Genomic DNA, 22,365 nt, shown 5'->3' with positions numbered 1-22,365 from the left:
AAAACTTTGTCAGGTGTTTATTAGTAAAGAGAAGAGACAAGTGATAGTTTATCACTTTACAGAGATGAAAGTGGGGGATAATATTGAAGAAGGCTTAGATGGTTATCTGTAGATCACTGTAACAATAAGCCATGATATTTTTATTTTCAGTCTATGAGACGTATCCAGTCCAAGACCATGGTGGCCTCATTCAACTTGAGCAGCTTCAATCTGGGCCCCTTCATCCTGCTGGGAATCCCAGGGCTGGAGGAGTTCCACGTCTGGATTGGGATTCTCTTCTTTATTATTTACCTTGGGGGCCTTGCAGGCAACAGTGTCCTTCTCTACCTTAGTGGAGCATAGCCTTCATGAGCCCATGTTCTTTTTCCTCTCCATGCTGGCTGCTACAGATATCATCCTGTCTAATACATGTGTACCCAAAACATTCAGCATCTTCTGGCTAGGTCCTCAGAAAATCACCTTTCCTGCCTGTCTTACTTAGATGTTCTTTCTCCACTACAGTTTTGCCATGGATTCTGCCATTCTGCTGGCTATGGCATTTGATCGCTATGTTGCTATTTGCTTCCCCCTAAGATATACCACTATTCTCACCAGTCAGAGTATTACTAAGATTGTAGTGGCTATTGTTGGCAGGAGCTTTTTTATCATCTTCCCATGTGTGTTCCTATTAAAGCGACTCCCTTTTTGCCGAACTCTCATCATACCACACACATACTGTGAGCACATAGGTGTTGCCCAACTCGCCTGTGTGGACATCTCCATCAACATCTGGTATGGCTTTGCTGTACCGATACTGACTGTTACATCAGACCTGATCCTTATTGGCATCTCCTACACTCTCATCCTTCGTGCCATCTTTAACCTTCCATCCCAAGATGCCTGCCAGAAAGCTCTCAACATGTGTGGTTCCCATGTTTGTGTCATTCTTATGTTCTACACACCAGCCCTGTTCTCTGTTCTCACCCATCGTTTTGGTCACAATATTCCGCACTCCTTCCATATACTGGCTGCCAACCTCTATGTAGCCATCCCTCCTGCACTCAATCCAATCATCTATGGGGTGAAGACCAAGCAGATTCGGGAAAAAATCATCCTACTCCTCTTCCCTAAAGGGAACCAGTGACATGAGACTGAGAGCTTGGGAAAGGAAACAGGTAACTATACTGACTTTGGAATGCAGTTCATTTTTTTTATAGCTAAAATATCTACAATGGTAATTTAAGTACATATGGAATCCTAAAAGTCCTCCACGTGCTGGAGGAATCCGTAAGATAAAGTAAGGAGGTAGATGTCAAGAAAGGCAATAAAAAAAGTCGAAGTAGATATGTCTGCTTGAAAACATACATCAGATGGAAATTTCTATCTCATTTTGAGATAGATTTCCAAGATTTATGGGATAGAATATTGATTGTATATAATGTGGAAGAAAAAAATAGAATATTATTCTTAACAGGTTAAAAGAGATAACTAAGGGTCTAACAATTTGAGCTATCTTTGTTGGATACTTTCCAGATGAAAGTTGGTAAAGCTAACAGCAAATGATTACCATCCTTACGAATCATCCAGGAAGATGAATCATCGAAAAGCTTGGTTCTCAAACATATATGGGTACCAAAATCACCTGGGGGATTTGGTAGAAATGTGAAGTCCCAGGTTCTATCCTACTTCTATGGACCTCTGTGTTCTTTAACAACTCTCTAGGTGATTATGACACTTAAGAAATTCTGGATCCTTCCAAATCTGAAAAGTCCTGGTCCTTTGAAATACCCATATACTTGGTTCTTCTAGTAATTTCCTAGCTTGGAAGTAACATAGCTGTCTTTCATGCTCCCCATAATTGCCTCTTGCTTAGTAGTAGTGATCCATCTTAAAATTCCATAACTGTAAATATCATATCATCAAAATATATTATCAATTATCTATCTTATTATAGTCTTTGAAGGATTTCACTTCTGGCACAAAAAATTCTTCTCATGATGATTTTAATGAACGCAGAGATGACCCATTAATAGCTTTGTGTGGTAGTCTCTAAAGATAGCCACAGTACTATATTTCATCTCCGATGCTTTTCTGCAGTGTGAGCTTGCCATTCCCATGTTCAGTTGGAGTCTAATTCTACTTATCTTGGATCTGGGTTAAATGTAGGGGCTCCTCGATAAACAGAATTCAGTGAAAGTGACATTCTGAGCTTTCTGAGGTCAGACTACAAAAATCTTTGCAGCTTCCATTTGGGTCTTTCGAAATGATTTATTTTAGTAGGGTCCCTCTTGGAACCCAAATACTGTGCTACAAGTATCCCGAGCAAATGGGAAAGCCATGTCTAAATATTCCGGGGGACGACTCCAGTTGAGATCCCAGCCAACAGTCTGCAACAACTACCAGTCACATTGGTAAAATATCTTGTGACTTCAGGTATCTGTAGGCTCAGTTGGCATCTCTCGGTAATGTATGAGGGACTCAAAGAGAGAACTACCCAACCAATCGAACCTTAGTCATAGAACCACATGAAGTAATAATTTACTGTTTTAAGCTAATAAACTTGGGAATGGTTAGTTATGCAGCAATAGATAAATGATGCAGAAATTGGGGTGCTCGTAGGGCAAATCCTAAAACATGTAGCATTAGCTTTGGCATAGACAGCAAGCAAAAGCTGAGAAGGCCTAAAAGAAGCTGTTAATGGAGGCTAAGGACAGTGAGAAAATTGTTATTTGAGGCCGGAGAAAAAGGTATAGGTGCCATGTAGTTGTCGGAAGTTTGAAAATACCAAACTTGGAAAGCAGAAAATAGGCCTAATTAATTGATGCATTTGGCCAAGGAGATCTTGAAGCCGACTACTGAAAATATCAACATTATTTTTATGCTACAGATGACAAGTACAGATAGATGTAAGCTAAAGCGAAATTATTCAGTGTTCCAGAGTAATTTGGAGTAAATGCAAAGGAGGCATGGCTGGCTAAAATCAAATGAAAAAGAAATCTCCCCCAAGCCTCTCCAAATGACAAAAGACTCTCAAAGGGGAAAAATATGTCCTCAGGGTGTAATATCATGTCTAGGATGAGACTATAAAATCCTTTGCTAAGAATAGAAAAATATTTAAGGGTATGCCTATTTAATTTTTTCAATTAGACAAGAAACTTCTAGGAATCTTAAGGCTATTTTCCCAGAGAACCATAACTTTTCAGGCAAAATCAGACAGGGGGCAAACTGGAAGATATTTGGGGGTACTTTTTTTGTCTAATGGAATAAACCCTAAAGGATTCATAAATAACCACAGTTTTTAAGAGAAAGGGACAGAGGTAAGCACCATCAGCTTCGACTAAAAGGGACAGTTAATGCAAAATGAAAACGGGCCTTTGGGTCTCCAACTTCACTAGGCAGGAAGCAGGTGAAGCAAAATACTCAAGAGGTAAACAGAGGGCACTACTTAATGAGCAGCAAAGATGACAGAGAGTATAAAGCCAATTGCCCACAGGTTAGACAAAAGCTATGGAAAATCATTCCCTGGGAGTAGGAGTAGCATTGGGTCCTTGTTAAGAAACTGGTAGTATTAATCTCCTCCTGGATTTTTAGAAACGATAATGGACTAGTGATTGTAATGAGACTCTCGCAATATTTTACATATGAGGATCAATTGCAGCTCTCTATCTCAGCATCACCAGAGTGTGTTGGCTGTGTAGATGGCAGATTTTTTCTTTCTTGACTTCACAGGTCTTCAGATTGAAAGGAACTGCGTTCAGGGATCTGCATACAAGGAACTGAACTGAAGGAGCCCTATTCACAAACGCCCTGCTAAAGAGGTTGAGATCCTGGATTTTGAACTAGTTGCATAATAGGAATGAGACCTTGGGAATCTCAGGGAAGAGGTGAACATATTTTGTTTTTATTTTTGTTTTCTTCTGTGACTGTTTTTGTATGTAAAAGGCGATCCGTGTTATTATGGCCTAGGGTGCACTGTTGCTGGTTTTATTTTCCAAAGATGGCCAAAACCATACAATGCATCCTATATACCTTTGTGCAATAGAAATTCTGCTATTTCTCCAAGAGGTGCCATGTAATTCCACTCCCCTCTTATCTTGGCTGGTCTTAGTGATGACTTTGAATAAACAGATGTGATAAATGTGACATTTCAGGATATCCAAGGGTGGATTATAAGAACCCTTACATCTTCTTCATTGGTGTCTTTGGGTAGATATTTGCATTTTTGGACACTCTCCCCAGAACACAGCCACCATCCTGTGAGAATCCCAGACTGCATGGAGAGTTCATGTGCTTAATAGCCTGGCTGAGCTACTAGTGATCAGCTGGAATGAACTGCATCAGTTGCTTAGAATTAACTGCAGCTCCATCCACAATCTGATTGCGATCTCAGGAGAGAAAGAGGGAGAAGGAGAGACCCCAAACAACTGCATGTGTGATCCCAGGAGATCTACAGAATCATGAAATAATAATAAATTGTACGAAACCACTACTTTGGGGGGTAGTTTGTTATGCCATAATAAATAATTGGAAGAACCTGACTCTCAGTACTCTGAATTTTTCTCTAAGGATCTTGACCATCCTACCTCAACTACTTCATTCCTTATAAACACCATAGAATTTGTGTTTCCACAAATTCACGCAAATTATAATAATCTAAATTTTAGGCATTCAGTTCCTGACCCATTACCTTCTATTTTCACTCTCGTGAATCCCAGTTCAATAATCTCTCTACTTTTTCAATGCATTTATAATGAGTTGATCTTATTACCTTCTCACATTTCCCCATTCTTCTCCTTTTTCTCTCCTCTTCACCAGCATTAATTTTATGATTCATTCTTAGAATTACTGTTGAATACAAATTATTTCTCTCCTTTCACCATCTTCTTTTTGCAACACACCCACACCCACAACCACACATATTTCACTATGCTTTTCCAGTAATTGATTTTTAAATCTAACTGCTGACTCTATGTTTGCAGCTATGGAGTAAAAATTGTAAATACGCTGACTCATGTTATTTAAATTTAGCATTGCCGAACTAAGAATGTCTTTTTAGTTATAAAGAGACCACAGTAACTTGATCATGATACGGAAACATAATTTCACTTAGACAATAGAAACTAATTGGGACTTCTCTGTGCAAGCTGGTGTATATGCACCCAAGTTTTTTTTTTTTTTTAATTTTATTTTTTATAAACATATAATATATTTTTATCCCCAGGGGTACAGGTCTGTGAATCGCCAGGTTTACACACTTCACAGCACTCACCATAACACGTACCCTTCCCAATGTCCATAACCCCACCCCCCCAACTCCCCTCCCCCCATCAACCCTCAGTTTGTTTTGTGAGATTGAGAGTCACTTATGGTTTGTCTCCCTCCCAATCCCATCTTGTTTCATTTACTCTTCTCCTACCCCCTTAACCCCCCATGTTGCATCTCTTCTCCCTCATATCAGGGAGATCATATGATAGTTGTCTTTCTCCGATTGACTTATTTTGCTAAGCATGATACCCTCTAGTTCCATCCACGTTGTCGCAAATGGCAAGATTTCATTTCTTTTGATGGCTGCATAGTATTCCATTGTGTATATATACCACATCTTCTTTATCCATTCGTCTGTTGATGGACATCTAGGTTCTTTCCATAGTTTGGCTATTGTAGACATTGCTGCTATAAACATTCGGGTGCATGTGCCCCTTCGGATCACTATGTTTGTATCTTTAGGGTAAATACCCAGCAGTATGCACCCAAGTTTTAGAATTCATGGCAATCATATCACATTTATTTATTTATTTATTTATTTATTTGAGAATCTTTTTTTTTTAAGATTTTATTTATTTATTTGACAGAGAGAGAGAGATCATGACTCGGCAGAGAGGCAGACAGAGAGGGTGAAGCAGGCTCCCTGCAGAGAAGAGAGCCCCATGTGGGGCTCGATCCCAGGACCCTGAGATCATGGCCTGAGACGAAGGCAGAGGCTTAACCCACTGAGCCACCCAGGCACCCCTCTCTATTTTTGTACTTGTACTTATGGTTTTGTTTTGGGGTTATTGGATTTTTGCCTCCCTCAGGCCCTAAGATCCCCTAGCAAGTAGCTGCTTCCTTGGGCTGTGTGAGTGGCTTGGGCAGTTTTCTGGCTCTATGTGCTGTTTGGTCCTGCCAAGTTTCAATAACTGGAGTTATGGCATCTCAGTGATCTAGAACCTCTCAGGCCTTGCCTGGTCCCAGACAGAGCACTGAGAACGTCATCTGATTTTATTCTGCTAAGGAGCCTCTGATCAAGTGCTATTATCTTATTATTAACATAATATAATTAATATAATAATATTATTACAACATCCCCATTTTGTAGATGAAAAACTGAGGCTCAGAGAAGGTCTTACTTTGCCCAAATTCACACAACTAATAAATGGAGGACCTGGGATTTAACCCATACAATCCAGTCTCAAAATCCATTCTGTCACTAAACCTTAAGGCTTGGGAAAGGCCCAATTTGGGAGTGGATTAAGTTTTAAATGCTATGCCCTTGCTTACCTACCTTTACTAAATTTAGTTTCTTGAAAAAAAATTTCCTCACCACTGGTGTGTGTATACGTGGATCTCACTAGCTTTGCTTGGACATTGGGACTGTCCACCTCCCAGTAATATAGCCCACCTTCCCCTTGCAACTGGGTAACTTCCAGTCATTCCTGAAGACCCTCAGGCCGCCATCACTGGTGCCTACAGATCCCCACCAGTCCAGATCCATGACTGTCACACTACCAATAATGAAATGCCCTTGCTGCCTCAGAATCTATGCCTCTGTCCATGGCCTCCTGCAGCTCCTCTGCCCATTGCAATCTATTCAAAATTTCTCAGCTAGTAAATGTTAGACCTGGGATTCAAATCTATATCTCTTTCATTTCAATTTGTTTTATTTTCTATAGAATATAAACTCTATAATATAGAGTTATATATATATATTCTATATATAGAATATAGAATATAAACTCTAATATAGAGTATAAACTCTATGAGTTGCACTAGATTATGTGTAAGTTTCTTTATACTTCTGAATTGCTTTCTAAAAATCTTGAACTAATTTACACACCAACTTGCATGAAAGGAGTCACAAAGAAATTTTAAATATAATTGTGCTCTGAATATATACTTATAGTTCAATACCAATGAGTCAGATGTTTAGGGTTGGAATGAGGGAGGGAGGGGAAGGATAACTAAGATGTTTACAGTTCTATGAGATCTGCCTGGTGAGTACAGTTGAAGTGAATCTGAGTCCACTTTGTCCATTCTTCCTTAGAAATCTATCTTCCCATGGCTCAGATATACCCTAGTCTTGGGTAGTTCCAGATGACAATCCAGTCCTGGGAGGAAATGCTATTGTAATTTGTAAAAGTCTCTCCCAACCCAATCATTTCTACATGTAATTTTGCACCTTCCTTCGTAGGTACTTAGATACTTGGCTTGAGTGAAGGGGAATAAAGAGGAACAATTTAAAGGGCCACCATATCATTACCATTACCTCAGTGTGTTATAGGAGAAGAATGTTGGATCTTTGAATCAGTAGCTTCTCTTACCTAATTAGACGAAGGAGAAAGGACCAATAATTACCCTAACAAAGTCATAAACTGTTAAAGGGAAATAAAGACTCCTGCTCAAGGTCAGTGTGGAGAAATTCAGATGAAATAGAGTGATTGTTTTCTTGAGGGCAGGTAATATGTGGTATTGAATTAAGAAGGAATTGAAAAGGAAACCATGCAAAATCTAACTCAAGGTGTATCTCTTCCCAGTCTATCCTCATCCTGTGTCACCTCCTTTCTTCCTAACTTTCCCTCCCCAACCATTTGACACAATACGGCTACATGTTTTTTGTTGTTGTTGTTGTTTGTTTGTTTATTTGAGAGCTGGGCAGATATTAACTTGCTATAGGATAGTAATGACATTTCTCCTGCCTTAAAAAATATCCAGCCTTTATGAGAAGACTCTGATATGACTGGCTATATGTGCCAGTCTCCCCAGGGATCTTATTTGCAAATTCACCACTCCTTTTAACAGCTAGGACCTTTGGTGCTCTGAGCCACACCATAGCCTCCCTGGGTCAAAGAAGCCTTCAGAAGGTGGAGATAAATAAGACCAAATCATACATTCAGGAGCTATGTTACTTGTGCTGGATCAAGATTTTTCCAGTATGGCTAACCACCAAGGCTGCGGTGAGTGTTAAATGGATGAAATGGATAAAAAACACAAGGTTGAGGACAATTCTGTAAAGCCAGGAGGAGCAGTAGGAGAAAGTACAGAAGGAAGACCATCATACAAAGTTATTGATGTCCTTGGTCACTTTGGAGGTCCTATCAGATTGTCCCCGGACTCCATTATGAGAGGTACAGTTCCTTTCATTCCTCAGGTGTTTGCATAGCCTAATTGCGTATCAAAATGTATCACCAGTAGCTCCATCTTTTTTTTTTTTTGTGCTTCAGTTCTTTATGTTGCAGTTAGAGATTTTAGTCTCTTGCTGTCTTCTTTATGGGCTCAAGGCAAGCCATTCAGATAAATTTCTGGGAACAGCCTTTCTAAAATCAATAATGAATTCAGAATTTCTTGACAATAGCTGCATTTTGTTCTCACTCATCACCTTGGCAGGAGTGAATCTATTAACTATCTATCATCTATCTATCTATCTGTCATCTATCTATCTATGATCTATTTATCATCTATCAGTTAGAAAGTAACCTTGTGCTTGAGTACCTAAAATTCTCACAGTGCCCCCAGAAAGCCTAGGGGATCAGCAAACTCATCTGATTTCCAACCTCACCAGGGTCCAAGTACAGCTATCACCCAAATTTCAATTAAATGCTCTAATTCTTTCCAGTAATTTCACATGCAGGAAACTTAGAAGTCCACCAAACCAGGAATCTCTGCTTCAGTATCTCCAGCTTCTATTGTCTTTTTCGGGGCAAAACCAAATGACTGTCTTACTGAACAGCCTAATAGAAATTCTTCCTTTAACTCAAATAAGATACACAATTTTCTTCATTTTTGCTGTCTCTTAGTGGCAGTACAGAACATGTTCATTCCTATTGTACTGAAGGATCCCAAATACCACAATTGTTTCTCTGTCCTAGAAGGATATTGATGAGGGGAACACAGTGACATCATCATATTGATGGGATTGGGGTCATGGAGGAGCAATTCTATCTCAGATCTCATGAGAGTCCACCAAACCAAGTTACATGAGAAGTGGTCTGGAATATCTCTGAAGATCTTAATTTAAAAGTTGATGAAATCACAGTGACTTCACCCTTGGATTACAGACTCAAGAGAAATCAATATGTCTTTCAACTTGAGGAACTAAATAAAGTTTCTTCTTCTGACAGGCAAGTATACAGACCAATGAACTCTGATATGTGCAAAAATATGAGAAATATTTGTAATATAACACATGCTTCTTAAATTATAGAAACTGTTTTATGATGTTTTCCATGATTTTTCTCAATTCCCTGACAACCTTATGAAGTAATAACTATCATCTGCATTTTATATTAGCAAGCTGAGAACAGAGGGGAATAAGACAACTAACAAGTAACCGCAATCAGGCCAGATTTTGAACCCAAGCAGTCTGAATTCAGTCTCTGATCTCTTATTTTCCAGACCACATAAAGAGGGTGACAATCATAGGAAGTGAGTTACACAAGAGTTGTCTGAAGCATTTGAGGGAGACTCAGATTTGGAGACTAAATTTTATTTCCTTTGTGAAGCTTTCTGGAATAAGAACTGGCTTATATATCTTTTCTTCATAGCATACATCATCATAGCATTTCCACATGTATATTGGAGATTATTTGATTAATTATGTCTTCTCGTTAGCAAGCCTAATGTATCATGGATTATGCATATTCTTACTATTTAGTATGGACAACACATCTAGAAAAGTGTCTGGTACATAGTAGGCTGTTAATAATGTGCTTTTTGACAAAGTAATAAAATGAAAGAGCAACTTAGAAAACTTTAATATTAATATTAATAGAAATAGTAATAAAATATTAATAGAAATATTAATTTCATAAAATTGGAAGCCTAAGGCATTAAAGAGGAATAGTGCTTGTCTGCTGTGGATTGTTTACAGATACTGACTTAAGGAAAGGAGAAATACTCTCAGAGTCAGAGGTCCGGAAATTGAAAATGGGTGCCTCAAGAAAGCATAGAATTTCTGCCATTAGAGTTGTAGAAGCCACTTCCAGATGACTACTTCTCAGGATATCACATATGGGAGCCAAGCATCGTAAATTTATTGAACTATACATGCTTTGTAACTGATTTCCCAGATTGGTGAAAGATTATATTTCATTAATTTTTCTATTGTTTAAAGACCACAGGTATTCTCTGGATAGAATTAAAACAACTTATACTTTCCAAGATGGACATTGAAATGTTTATTGTTTATTATTTCATTATTTTATTATTATTATTATTTTATTGAAATGTTTATAGTTAGGAATTATGACACTGACTTCACCTACAAGGATCTCTTAAGCAAGATGACTCCAGGGAAAGATGCCTCTCTCACTATTTTCTGCTTGGCTGTTGTCATAATTTCAATCTATAGCCCAGTCACTCCCTGAAACCTTCCTTTACTTAACTCACCTGTGAGCCCCTGGTCTCAGACTTTTTACTTCCCTTCCCATGGCATGCTTCACTTGGAGACTTCGGGGAGCATACACCTGTGAGGCTCCTGACCTGACCATTCATATCAGGGCTCATACTTTAAGGCAAACAAAACAGACCAAGGCAGATATATTTTATAATCCAACTCAATCATGCGGCCAATCAAGAAAGCAAATAGAAATGTATTATATCCATAGATTAGATTAGACTACAAATGTATTGAAGAGCTAAATAGGAGCACATTCTAGAGTATATTGAGTGAAAAAAACATGATGGGGATCTGGTGAGAAAAGATCTTGTCTGAGCCAAAGAAACACCGTTTTTCAATTGTGGTCACTTAAAAACGTCTGTTAAATTCATTTGTTGTGTTCAATCTTTTATCCATTTCCCAATTAAATGCTGTTTTTTGGTCTTATGTATATAAGGCATTAATGCCAGTTGTAGAAAAAAATGAGACTCAAATTTCATAGTGTATGCATACACTATGGGGCAGGAGACATACACATTCAGAAAGCAGTTTATATTTCCTAAGTGAGGTATGCTGAAGATGTAGGACTGTCTCACCACAGCAGCAGGGATCATAGAAGGGCTATGATCATAGAGGGGAACATATTCATGTGGGTTTTGAGTGACTGTTACATAGTGGTTCGTCAGGTGACCAAGGGGAATAGCTATTCTGTGCCCCCAAAAGGCAGCATGTGAAAAAGCACACAGATGTGATAAAACATGATTTTGGACATTTCAAAAACACTTAGATATGGCTGGAACATGAAGTATGTGGTGGAGTGGGATTGTAAACAATCTGAGGTAGATGGGAAAGAGCAAAAGCAAGAACTTTGCTTGCCATATCAAGATCCTAGCAGGATGGCTGAATAATATTCCATTGTCTATATGTACCACAACTTCTTTATCCATTCATCTGCTGAATGGGGAGAAATCAGAGAGGGATACAAACCATGAGAGACTATGGACCCTGGCAAACAAACTGAGGGTTTCAGAGGGGAGGGGGTGGGGAGAGAGGGTAACAGGGTAATGGGTATTAAGGAGGGCATGTGTTGTGATGAGCATTGGGTGTTATATGCAACTAATGAATCATTGAACATGATATAAAAAACTAATGATGTACTGTAAGTGGGTTACTGAAGATAATAAAGAAAAAAAAAAGATCCTAGGAGGAAATGGAGCTCACAGCTACATTCAGGGCCATGTAATACAGAAACCATTTTCTGTATTAGGTAAGGGTACGGTGGGTAAGGGTAGGGAAGTCACTAGTGTTTGTGAAGTTCCTGGATTAGTGACAGCAGGCACTGTTGTCATCCCTTGGACATAGGGGACAGAGGAAGACATGGTTATAAGAAGAAACAAGGCCAGAGAAGGATATTTATAGAGATAAAACCAGCTTGCAGCAATCCTATGGGGAGGGAGTTGAAGGAATAAATCCCTCACCTACCTGTAATCCTCTGCTGGTGTTTCTTATGGTCAAACCCAATCAGAAGTGAGAGAGCAAGAGAATCTGGACTGGACTATATCCAGTGTCCCAGGAACTAGAACATAATGGGAAGTGGTGGAATGTAGACCAGAGGAGGGTAATACAAGGGATTCTGAGTAGCATACAATAAGAAAGGTTATATTTGTGTTATTGTTAATGAATTTCACATGATAAAATATTTCCTAGCAATGTAGAGGCTTCATTGAAAGATGGAAAGCCTAGAAATAGGCATATTAGTTACAAAGCTATTTTAATACCTCATGCAAGAAATGAGGAAGGCATGAATTGGAGTAGAACTGCTGGGAATGAAAGAGAGGCAAGAAACTCAATGGTTATGTGGGAGGAATAAGTGACATCTAGGATGATCCATTTCATTTTCTAACCACTTTCAGGAAGACAAAGCCGTGTGTTCTCTTCATCATTATGCTTTCTGCTTCGGTCACCAATGACACTGCCTTCCATCCTTCTACATTTATTCTACTTGGAATCCCTGGGCTGCAAGACAAGCACATGTGGGCTGCCATCTCCTTCTGCTCCATGTATATCGTTGCTCTCATTGGCAATGGCACCATCATCTATATTATCATGACAGATAGAACTCTGCATGAGCCAATGTACCTCTTCCTGTGTCTACTTTCTATCACTGACCTGATTCTCTGTTCCACCACATTGCCCAAAATGCTAACAATCTTCTGGCTTAGGTCCCACATAATTTCCTACCATGGCTGTCTCACGCAGATGTTTTTTGTTCACACTGTCTTTGCCACAGAGTCGGCTGTTCTATTGGCCATGGCTTTTGACCGCTATGTGGCTATCTGCCAACCGCTTCATTACACCTCCATCCTCAATGCCGCAGTGATTGGGAAGATTGGTCTGGCATGTGTGGTCCGTGCCCTCCTCTTTGTTTTTCCCTTTGTCATCCTCATCGAACGCTTACCCTTCTGTGGACATCACATCATCCCCCACACCTATTGTGAGCACATGGGCATCGCCAAGCTGGCTTGTGCCAGCATCAAGCCCAACACCATTTATGGTCTCACTGTGGCACTTTCAGTCACTGGCATGGATGTGGTCCTCATTGCCACCTCCTATGGCCTGATCCTGTGGGCTGTGCTGCACCTGCCCTCCAAGGATGCCCAATTCCGAGCATTTAGCACTTGTGGAGCCCATATCTGTGTGATTCTTATTTTTTATGTACCTGCCTTTTTTTCCTTTTTCACCCACCGCTTTGGCCACCAAGTACCTCCTCATGTCCACATTGTACTTGCAAATCTCTATCTCCTTGTGCCCCCTGTTCTCAACCCCCTGGTCTATGGCATTAATACCAAACAGATCCGCCTGAGAATATTTGGCTTTTTTATGGGAAGGAGGTAGCTAGACTCTCTGTGTACCCCAAGGATCAATGGGAAAAGTTACAATTAATCTGTCACCTTCCTTGAACTAGAGATTTCTGTTTCTGGTAATTCTAGCAAGCCAGTATCATGTATTATCTGAAAGAGTTTGAAGTGTTTAGAACAACATATTTATACTTGCTGAATCTGCAGAATACTATTTTCCTGTTAGGCTATTATTGGCTCATCAATAGGCCAGTAGGCTTTGCATCTTTGTAGGAAAACATCAGGAGGCATGGTAGTAGTACTTTGGACAGTAAGAACCAGTAAGTTACTCTATTTTCAGAAAACCCAGCCCTGGAAAGAGGAAAAGGGATCAAAAAAGATTTACTCACGTATAGCTTCAAGAAATTGAGAATGACACACATATCCACATTGATTGATTGACTTCCAGCATTTTCTTAGACCAAGACTGTTTGCAGTAACAGTGTCAACCTTAAGACAAAAGATGGGCTGAGGCAGCACAGGATCTTCTGGATCTGGCATTAGATTTAAACAGATGGAGAATGATGACTGCTAATCAACTCTTTGTAAGAAGTTTGGAAGCACATGTATCAGTGGGAAAGCCATAACTCAAGTTTCTCAAAGAATTGTTCCAAAAAAATGACACTTTGGAGCTAATATAGTCACTTCATTTCTGACGATCTTTGTATTTTTGCCCAATATTCTCTGAGCGATGAACTTTACATGTAAATGATTTTGTGGGCCACTGTGGAGGTAGTCTGACCTTTTGTTTACCTCATTTAGTCAACACTTTGGGTATATACAAAATATCAGGACATAGAGTTTCCTGCTAGTGCTAGCCAGGGTAACCCAGGTTAGTCAGAGTTAACAAGTAGCTTTCTCCAAAGAGCTGGCCATGATGATTTAGCACAGGCTTGCCTTCCATAGGAGCTGGGGTGTTTGTCTTTGGATACCTTGAAAGAGATGAAAGCAGATAACCAGTTTTTCCTCATACACAATACTTCAGTCTTCTCCTGAGCCACTTTTTCACTGTATGTCTTTGATCAGAAACTCTCCATCTTCTAAGGCATTTGTACCACCTTTCAACTTCAGTATCCATATCTTTCTTTTTCTAAGATCTGAGATTCAACTTATAAAGACTTGATTTAATTTGTAATGTGATGTTTGAAGCATAAGGGTCATATAAGAAGATTTTTATTGTGCTATTATAAAATATGTCACATAAAACCTGCCTTTCAAACCAGTATGTCATATAGCCATCAGCACTACATATTTCCAAACATTTTGTTACATAAATAGAAACTTTATAACCATTATGCATAACTCCGCATTCTGACATCTGCCCAGTCTTTGGACATCTCTAATTTACGAACAACAACAACAACAACAGGCCTCTTGCAAGCACTTTAGAAAGACTGCTTATTTATTCACCCTTTTAGTTGAATATTCATTCAAAAGTATATATTGAAGATCCACCATGTAATAGGTACAGTAGGCACTGAATTTCACAGGTGAATAAGACATAGTGGGTGACTTCAGGAAATTCACACTCTAAGGAGAGAGGAAGTAAAGTAATACAACAGAATATGGCATTGCAGTGACAAGGTATAAAAGATCCTATTAAAGAGGAAGGTATGTACATGTTAAGATAATTCTATTTTTTTTCCTTAAAATGAAATAATTATTAATTTATGATCCATCCTAAAACTAGGTCTTCTTGTCATTAGGCTGAGGCAATGGTCTGACCTGTATCTTGGTTTTAATCTTCTCATGGTTCCCATGCCAAATAACTTAGCCATCTCTATAAAAATTATATTAAAAAGTAATTGCAATAATGTGCTTCCTATATTTTGGGGAAAGGACAATTAAGTAACTGTGATAACTATCTCCCTGTTAAAAATCACTAAAACAAATTCAAGACTGGGTAAAATACATGAAATTATGAGATAATGGAAGATGACTAGTAAAGCAAATTAATAAAAAAGAACAGAGATCTTAAAAATTAACTCTGTTTTCTTGTCTAGAGGCTGGACATTGTATCATCATCTGATAATCAGAAAATTTGGGGTGAGTTCTTGCCCTCAAAAGATTATCTGCTTCTGGAGGATTCTTAAGTTTCCAATATGTGGATGCCTTAATTTTCCTTAGAAAAGAGACATTGTTAGCTGGAAACATGTATTCAAAGATCAATTCCTCAGAGCCTCACTGCTGTGTTGGTTATTTACAGTACCAACTGTACTGTAGTTGGTACAGTTGAGAAGTCTGAGAAGTCTTCTCTAGTGAGGATCAGGGCAATCTTTTTTTGATGTTTCCAAAGTATCCCATCTCTTCTTTTAAGATTGTACAGTAGAGGGTAAATAGGTGGCTGGTATGGGAAGGCAGTCCTTATTTGTAATCTTAGTTTTAAGTTTATCATCTTAACTAACATTATCAAAGTGGAAGAGAATGGAATTCCCAACTGATACATAACACACAATTAACTTTTAAGGATTTTTAATCTGTGATTACCCTTTTAGTAGCACACAAGTATCCTATTAGTAATAATGAATTATGGACTGTAAAGACATTAACAAATCTTCAAGGTTTTTGTTTATTCCATGATATATGTTACCAATACATTTTTAATATCTTTAAGTATAAAAATGAATATGTTTTATCTAATCTAAAAAGTGAACAATCATCATAAAGTTTATCTTACGTGGATAATGAGAGATCTCTCACAATAGAATTTGGAGAATGCAAAACTATAAGAGACTCTTAACTATAGGGAACAAACTGAGGGTTGCTGGAGGGGGAGTAGGGGGGACATGGGTGATGGGCATTATGGAGGGCACTTGTTGTGATGAGTACTGGCTGTTACATGCAACTGATGAATCACTAACTTCTACCCCTGAACACATAATACACTGTATGTGAACTAAACTGAATATAAAGTTTAAAAAATTTTAAAAAGAGAAAGCAAAACAAACCTAATTATTTCTATTATGCTTTTTTAAGAAAAGTATGCAAGCAAATCTTTGTGATAAGTAATGGTCATTTAGACAACTCAAAGATAGTTTAAGTATCAAGACATCTTACCATTTTTCTTATTTTGAAATCAGGGCCTTACTTTGGGAAATATAAAGTCAAGGAAAATTATCAGAGAAGACAAGATATGAATATAAGATATAAATGACAAAAGGTAATAAATAAAGGTAATATACTGAGAACACAAATCCATAAGAAACTTGCTTATTAAAACCTTTACTATATTTTTTAAAAATGAACTTTTGATGAAGCAATTTACAGCCAAAAGAGAAAATGTTTAGAGATCTATATTTTTTAACAGTTGTATTCGTTTCTTCATTATTTGTGGATTTTAAAATTATTTTTAACATATATTTGTATCAATATAGTTAGAATTACAGAAATATAAATATATTTGTAAATACACAAACAAGATAAAATCATAAGTTTAAAACTATGAAACTAAGTTTAAAAACATAACCAATGATATCAAGGTAATAAATAATGTATACATTATATAGAATTTATAATCTTAATACATTATAGCTATTTTCTAAATAGAAAAATAGGTTCATTATATATGATATAAATTAGAGTTCTCTGGAAAAATAATCTTAGAGTGGGCACAAACCAAAAGAACAATTAATCCTCAAACATTTTTAAAAGAGAGGAAGAAACAGAAGGAATAAAAAGGGAAAGAGAAAGAGACAGAGAGAGAGAAAGAGAAAAAGTAGGAAGGAGGGTGGAAAGAGAGGAGGAAAGAGGGTATCAGCCACAGATTAACAATGGAAAAATGTTATACTTACATGTTGGAGCAGACAGAGAGTAAGAGATATGTTAGAAATCCTACCACTTTAAATTATTTTCAGGACCATGTCAGTTAGTCTTCTCCAGTCACAGTTTTGCATCTTCTGACTCTACCCAGAGTGCAGGAACTTAACAGGTAAAACATCTTCAATAGGCTTTTTCCTTTTTGGTGTGACTCAGGAAGATAACAGGAAGGAGATTTCTGAATCTATTATATGATTACAACTCTACTCATTCCAGTTAAGGAAAGCAGGTCATTGACTACATTATTTACTTTTTGTTTTAGGTGTCTCAAAAATGAAAAATCTTGTGCACATCAAAATTTCTTCCAAAAAGTAACCTTTGGACAGCTTATATCAGAGCACAAAATTTTCTATTAGGTTTTCCAGGGAAACCAGACCAATAGGAGATAGAAAGATGATAGGTGATTACAGAGATAGATAGAGACATAGATAAGTAAGTAGATGGATGGGAACATGATAGATAAACAGACAGATAAAAGAGATTTCTATGTGGGATCAGTTATGTACTAGATAAAATGGACATTGAAATTCACAGATGAATACGGCACAGTATGTGACTTCAGGAAACTCATGCAGTAAGGAAAGAAGTTAAAAAAAATGGCTCATACAATTTTAGAGTCCGTGAAGTCCCACAATCTGCTGTCTGTAAAGTGGAGTCCTGGGAAAGCCAGTGGTATAATTCAGTCTGAGACTAAAGGCTTGAAAACCAAGGAGCTGATAGTGTGAGGCTCAGTAGGAGACCTGAGGCCTGAGAAGCAAGAATGCTGATGTTCAAGGGAAAAGATGGATGTTCCAGTTCAAACAAAGAAAGAAAATTCACCTTTTCTCTCCCTTTTAGTTCTATTTAGGCCCTCAGTGGATTGGTGCCTGGCCACATTAGTGACTACTATCATTACTTAGTCCACTGGTTCAAATGCTAATCTCACCCCACCTCCAGAATACTCCCAGAGATACACCAACAAATAATGTTGTATTAACACTTTAGGCCAGTTAAGTTGACACATAGAATTAACCATCAGAAATTCTTACTGGGTTTGCAATTGTGGTTGTGCTACATTATTTTTAAAAAGAATCAGAAATATGAACCCCTTATTGGATATACCATTTGCAAATATCTTCTCCTATCCAGTAGGCTGCCTTTTCATTTTGTTGATGGTTTCCTTTGCCGTACAAAATATTTTGGATTGATATAATCCCACTTGTTTATTTTTGCATTTGTTTCCCTTGCCTGGGGGACATATCTAGAAACATGTTTCTACTGCTCTTGTCAGAAAAATTACTGCCTATGTTTTCTTCTAGTAGTTTTATGGTTTCAGGTCTCACATTTAGGTTTTTAATCCATCTTAAGTTTATTTTGTGTAGAGTGGAAGAGGATGGTCCAGTTTCTTTTTTGGTTTTGTTTTGTTTGTTTGTTTGCATGCAGCACCATTTGTTGAAGAGATTGTTTTTACCTCATTGCAAATTCCTTTTCTTTCTTTTTTTTTCTCATTGCAAATTCTTGCCTCCATTGTTATAGATTAGTTGACCATACAAGCATGGGTTTATTTCTGGACTCTGCATTATGTTCTATTGATCTGTGTGTCTATTTTTTTTTCTTTTTTCCAGTACCATAGTGTTTTGATTACTATAGCTTTGTAACATATCTTGAAATCTGGGATTGTGATTCCTTTAGCTTTGTTCTTTTTCAAGATTGCTTTGGCTATGCAGGGTCTTTTGTGGTTCCATAAACATTTTAGGATTATTTTTTTCTAATTTTGTGACAGATGGTGTTGGTATTTTGACAGAGATTACATTAAATCTGTAGATTATTTTGGGCAGTATGGACATTTTAACAATATGAATTCTTCTAATCATTGAGCATGGAATATTTTTCCATTTGTTTGTGTCATCTTTAATTTCTTTCATCAATTTTTTATAGTTTTCAGAGTCTAGGACTTTCACGTCTTTGGTTATGTAAAGAACTTAGACAGCTCAACACCAAAAACCAAATCATTCAATTAAAATAAGCAAAGCCCCTCGAGTAGACATTTTACTAAAAAAGACATACAGATAGCCAGCAGATCCACAAAAAGATGTTCACCATAACTCATGGGGGAAATGCAAATCAAAACTACAATGAAATATTGCCTCACACTTGTCAGAATGGCTAAAATGAACACTAAGCAAACAAATAAAAACAAACAAAAAACAAAACCACAAGAAATTCAAGCACTGGTCAGGATGTGGGTGAAAAGGAAACCTCTTGCCCTATTGGTGAGAATACAAATTGGTACAGCAATGTGGAAAAGAGGATGGATGTTCCTCAAAAAACTAAAAATAGAAGTACAATACAATCCAGTAAGTCCACTACTGGGTAGTTACCCTCTCCCCACCTTCAAAAAAAAAAAAAAAAAAAATCCCCACGCTAATTCAGAAAAAGAAAGATAGTAATTCCACAACTGGATATTTATCCGCCAAGAAACAAAAACCCTAATTTGAAAATGTTCATTGCAACATTATTCATCATTGGGAGAAGCATTATTTATCTTAGTCAAAATATGGAAACAACACAAGTATCCCTGCATAAATGAATGGATAAAGAAAAGTGTATATTCTTTGCATGTATATGTATATGTAATGAAATATTACTCAGCCATAAAAAAGAATGAAAGCTTGCCATTTCTAACAACATGGATGGACCTAGAGGGTATTATGCCAAGTGATATAAGGCAATCAGAAAAAGACAAATACCATATGATATTACTCATATGTGGAATTTAAGAAACAAAACAATAGAGAGACAAATGAAAGAATAGTCTCTTAAATATAGAGAACCAACTGGTGGTTACCAGAGGGGAGGTTCATGGGGGGATGAGTGAAATAAAAAGAGTAAGTTGTTGAAATTTGGATTGGCCCTGATTTATGAATTCATTGAAGAAGAAGGCATAACCTTTTGGTAGCTGTGTTTTTGTTCTTCATGAACACACGAAAACAAACCATGTAGGATCTCATAAACCAGGATACATAATGAGTTCATGTTTAAAGAATTTATTTATGGACTGTTCATTCCCTGATTCCTTTATTTGGCTCTTATTATCTACCTGCTATGTGATAAAATTGATGCTAGTGATCAGGATACAGTACCTGGGGAGAAATCGGGCCAGGGCTATTCTCCCTGAGTAGTGGGATTATCCAAAGAGCAAGCTTAAAACTTGGACTGAGAGGTCACAGATTCTGGGCAATACTACCACATTTGAGAGAACTTGGGGAAAGAAGCTAAAAGATAAGCTTCTTTAGAAATTGTAGACAAGGAGTGTTCAGGATCATAAAGGTAATACTAAGACAATAGTTAGGGCTAGAAAAAAAGGAGTCTTTCTGGTTACTACCTGTTATGATGATCCTTCAGCATCTCCCTGGGGCATAGAGGATTGAATGACAGAGCCCAGGATTTTGGCATGGTACGAGAACCAGCTTTCTGCAGGGGAAGCTGTGTAGATGTGTTTATGAACAGATGTGTCACTGCTAGCCTATTTTTGTTCGTGATTCTTTTTGTTGATTGATAGATTGTGTCAGGCCCTTCATTCTGCTTCTCCTTACCTCAGCCGCTGCTTCCCTCCTGTTGACACCTGCCTCAGAACAAAGACTCCCTACAGGGAGGAAACAGAACTTGCACTATATCATTATTTAGAATCTGGCCCTCTGAGTCCCACTCCTGAAATGACTTTGCATGATTTTGACAATGTTTGGTGTTGGTTTGTGCATTCTGCAATGGACGTGATAGAATTTTTTAAAAACTTTCTTCCTTTGAACTAATAAGAAATATGGCCACATCTGGACTCAAAAGTTGATGTGATGTTGGAACGTGAGAGGTGGGATTGCAGAAAATACCATGGGGCAGGGGGAGAGGAAATGTCCAAGGTAAAGCCATTGGCCAGGGAAATAAGATAGAGTAAGGGATCTGGAGGTTGCTAAGAACAGATAGAACTAGAGCTACTAATAGCATTTTATCAGGTGTCCAACAACAGGGGCTGTACCTCTGATACCTTCAGGAGCATGACTATTCCAGCCAAGGAGTAAGAAGCGAATGGGCTCCCACACCTACACAATTTGGGAAAGAGGGCTCTGGGGATACAACCTCCCAGGCCCTAATCTAGTTTCAGATTCAGCTTTAACTTCACCCTCTCTCTAGAGGCTCATCCATGACTGCCAAAAACTGCAACATACCCAGAACCCTAGGGTCAACCAGCCCCATCTCCTTGGGAGCTCAGGGAAAACTCCAGGGTCAAGTTTGCACATAATAGCTGTAGTGCCTGGTTTGTGTGTGTTTGGGGAAGGAGGGAGAGGCAGAGAGCTAATTCTGGACACCCAGGGGATCTTCCCTTAGGTGACTTAAGAACCACACCAGGGTTTCTGGGTGCCCAAGAGTTAGGAGTGGGAACATGCAGGGCCCTGAGTGTACTATCCAGGAGATATATGGTTGTGCATGTGTGTTTTGCTACAGACAGCTCTCCACACTCAGACACACACGTTTGAAGAAGTTGTCTGGGCCTGGCTTCCCATACTCTTTAACTCACACTCAGGTGAGTGTTTTCCTGGTGAGGTGGGCTTCACAGTGCCATTTGAGCAGCCTAGTCTCAGGGTCCCAGAAGCTGCCACCTGCTCCCTTTGGTCCTCATTGAGCAGTTGTCATGAGAGTCCCTGCAAGTACCTTATGTGCTGCAAATGTGGATCCTTTACGTTTTAGTGAGCATTTTGTTGTAAGCACTTAAGCTATCCTATTTCTGAAAAACTGTTTTATTGGCTTATTTCATCTTATGTTTACTGAGCATGGTAATAAATATTAGGTCATTTTGTAAGGTACGTCTATCCACTTTTTCTTATATTCTTCAAGTTCCCTTCTTCAAGTGGAGTCACATACAAAAATTCACAAAATATATTTTCATGTACTTAATGACATGCTTTAATGGGAACAATGATTAATAAAAATAATTAATAAAAATATTCCAAATGGAATCGATTCTCTAATTTCCCTTTCTGTATTTTCATTGTTAGTGTATAAGAAAGC

General features: G+C 38.1%; 1 protein-coding gene and 1 pseudogene across 1 annotated transcript; both read left to right on the top strand.

Annotated features, from left to right (window-relative positions):
• Positions 1-177: 177 nt before the first annotated feature.
• Positions 178-1,123, top strand: LOC111159576 (annotated as a pseudogene).
• Positions 1,124-12,553: 11,430 nt separating this feature from the next.
• Positions 12,554-13,504, top strand: LOC111159608 (olfactory receptor 52D1-like). The gene has a single exon (XM_022522145.1). It carries the CDS (start codon positions 12,554-12,556, stop codon positions 13,502-13,504), a length of 951 nt encoding a protein of 316 aa, XP_022377853.1.
• The last annotated feature ends 8,861 nt before the right edge of the window (positions 13,505-22,365 follow it).

This window comes from Enhydra lutris, unplaced genomic scaffold (assembly GCF_002288905.1).
Source record: "Enhydra lutris kenyoni isolate GAN:26980312 unplaced genomic scaffold, ASM228890v2 scaffoldscaffold68, whole genome shotgun sequence".
Classification (NCBI taxonomy): domain Eukaryota; kingdom Metazoa; phylum Chordata; class Mammalia; order Carnivora; family Mustelidae; genus Enhydra; species Enhydra lutris.
Note: the sequence above shows the minus strand (reverse complement) of the source record. Positions and strands in the feature narration are given on the sequence as shown.

Excerpts from the sequence above, each read along its gene's own strand:
- LOC111159608 (XM_022522145.1), top strand. The coding sequence starts at position 12,554 with ATGCTTTCTGCTTCGGTCACCAATGACACTGCCTTCCATCCTTCTACA.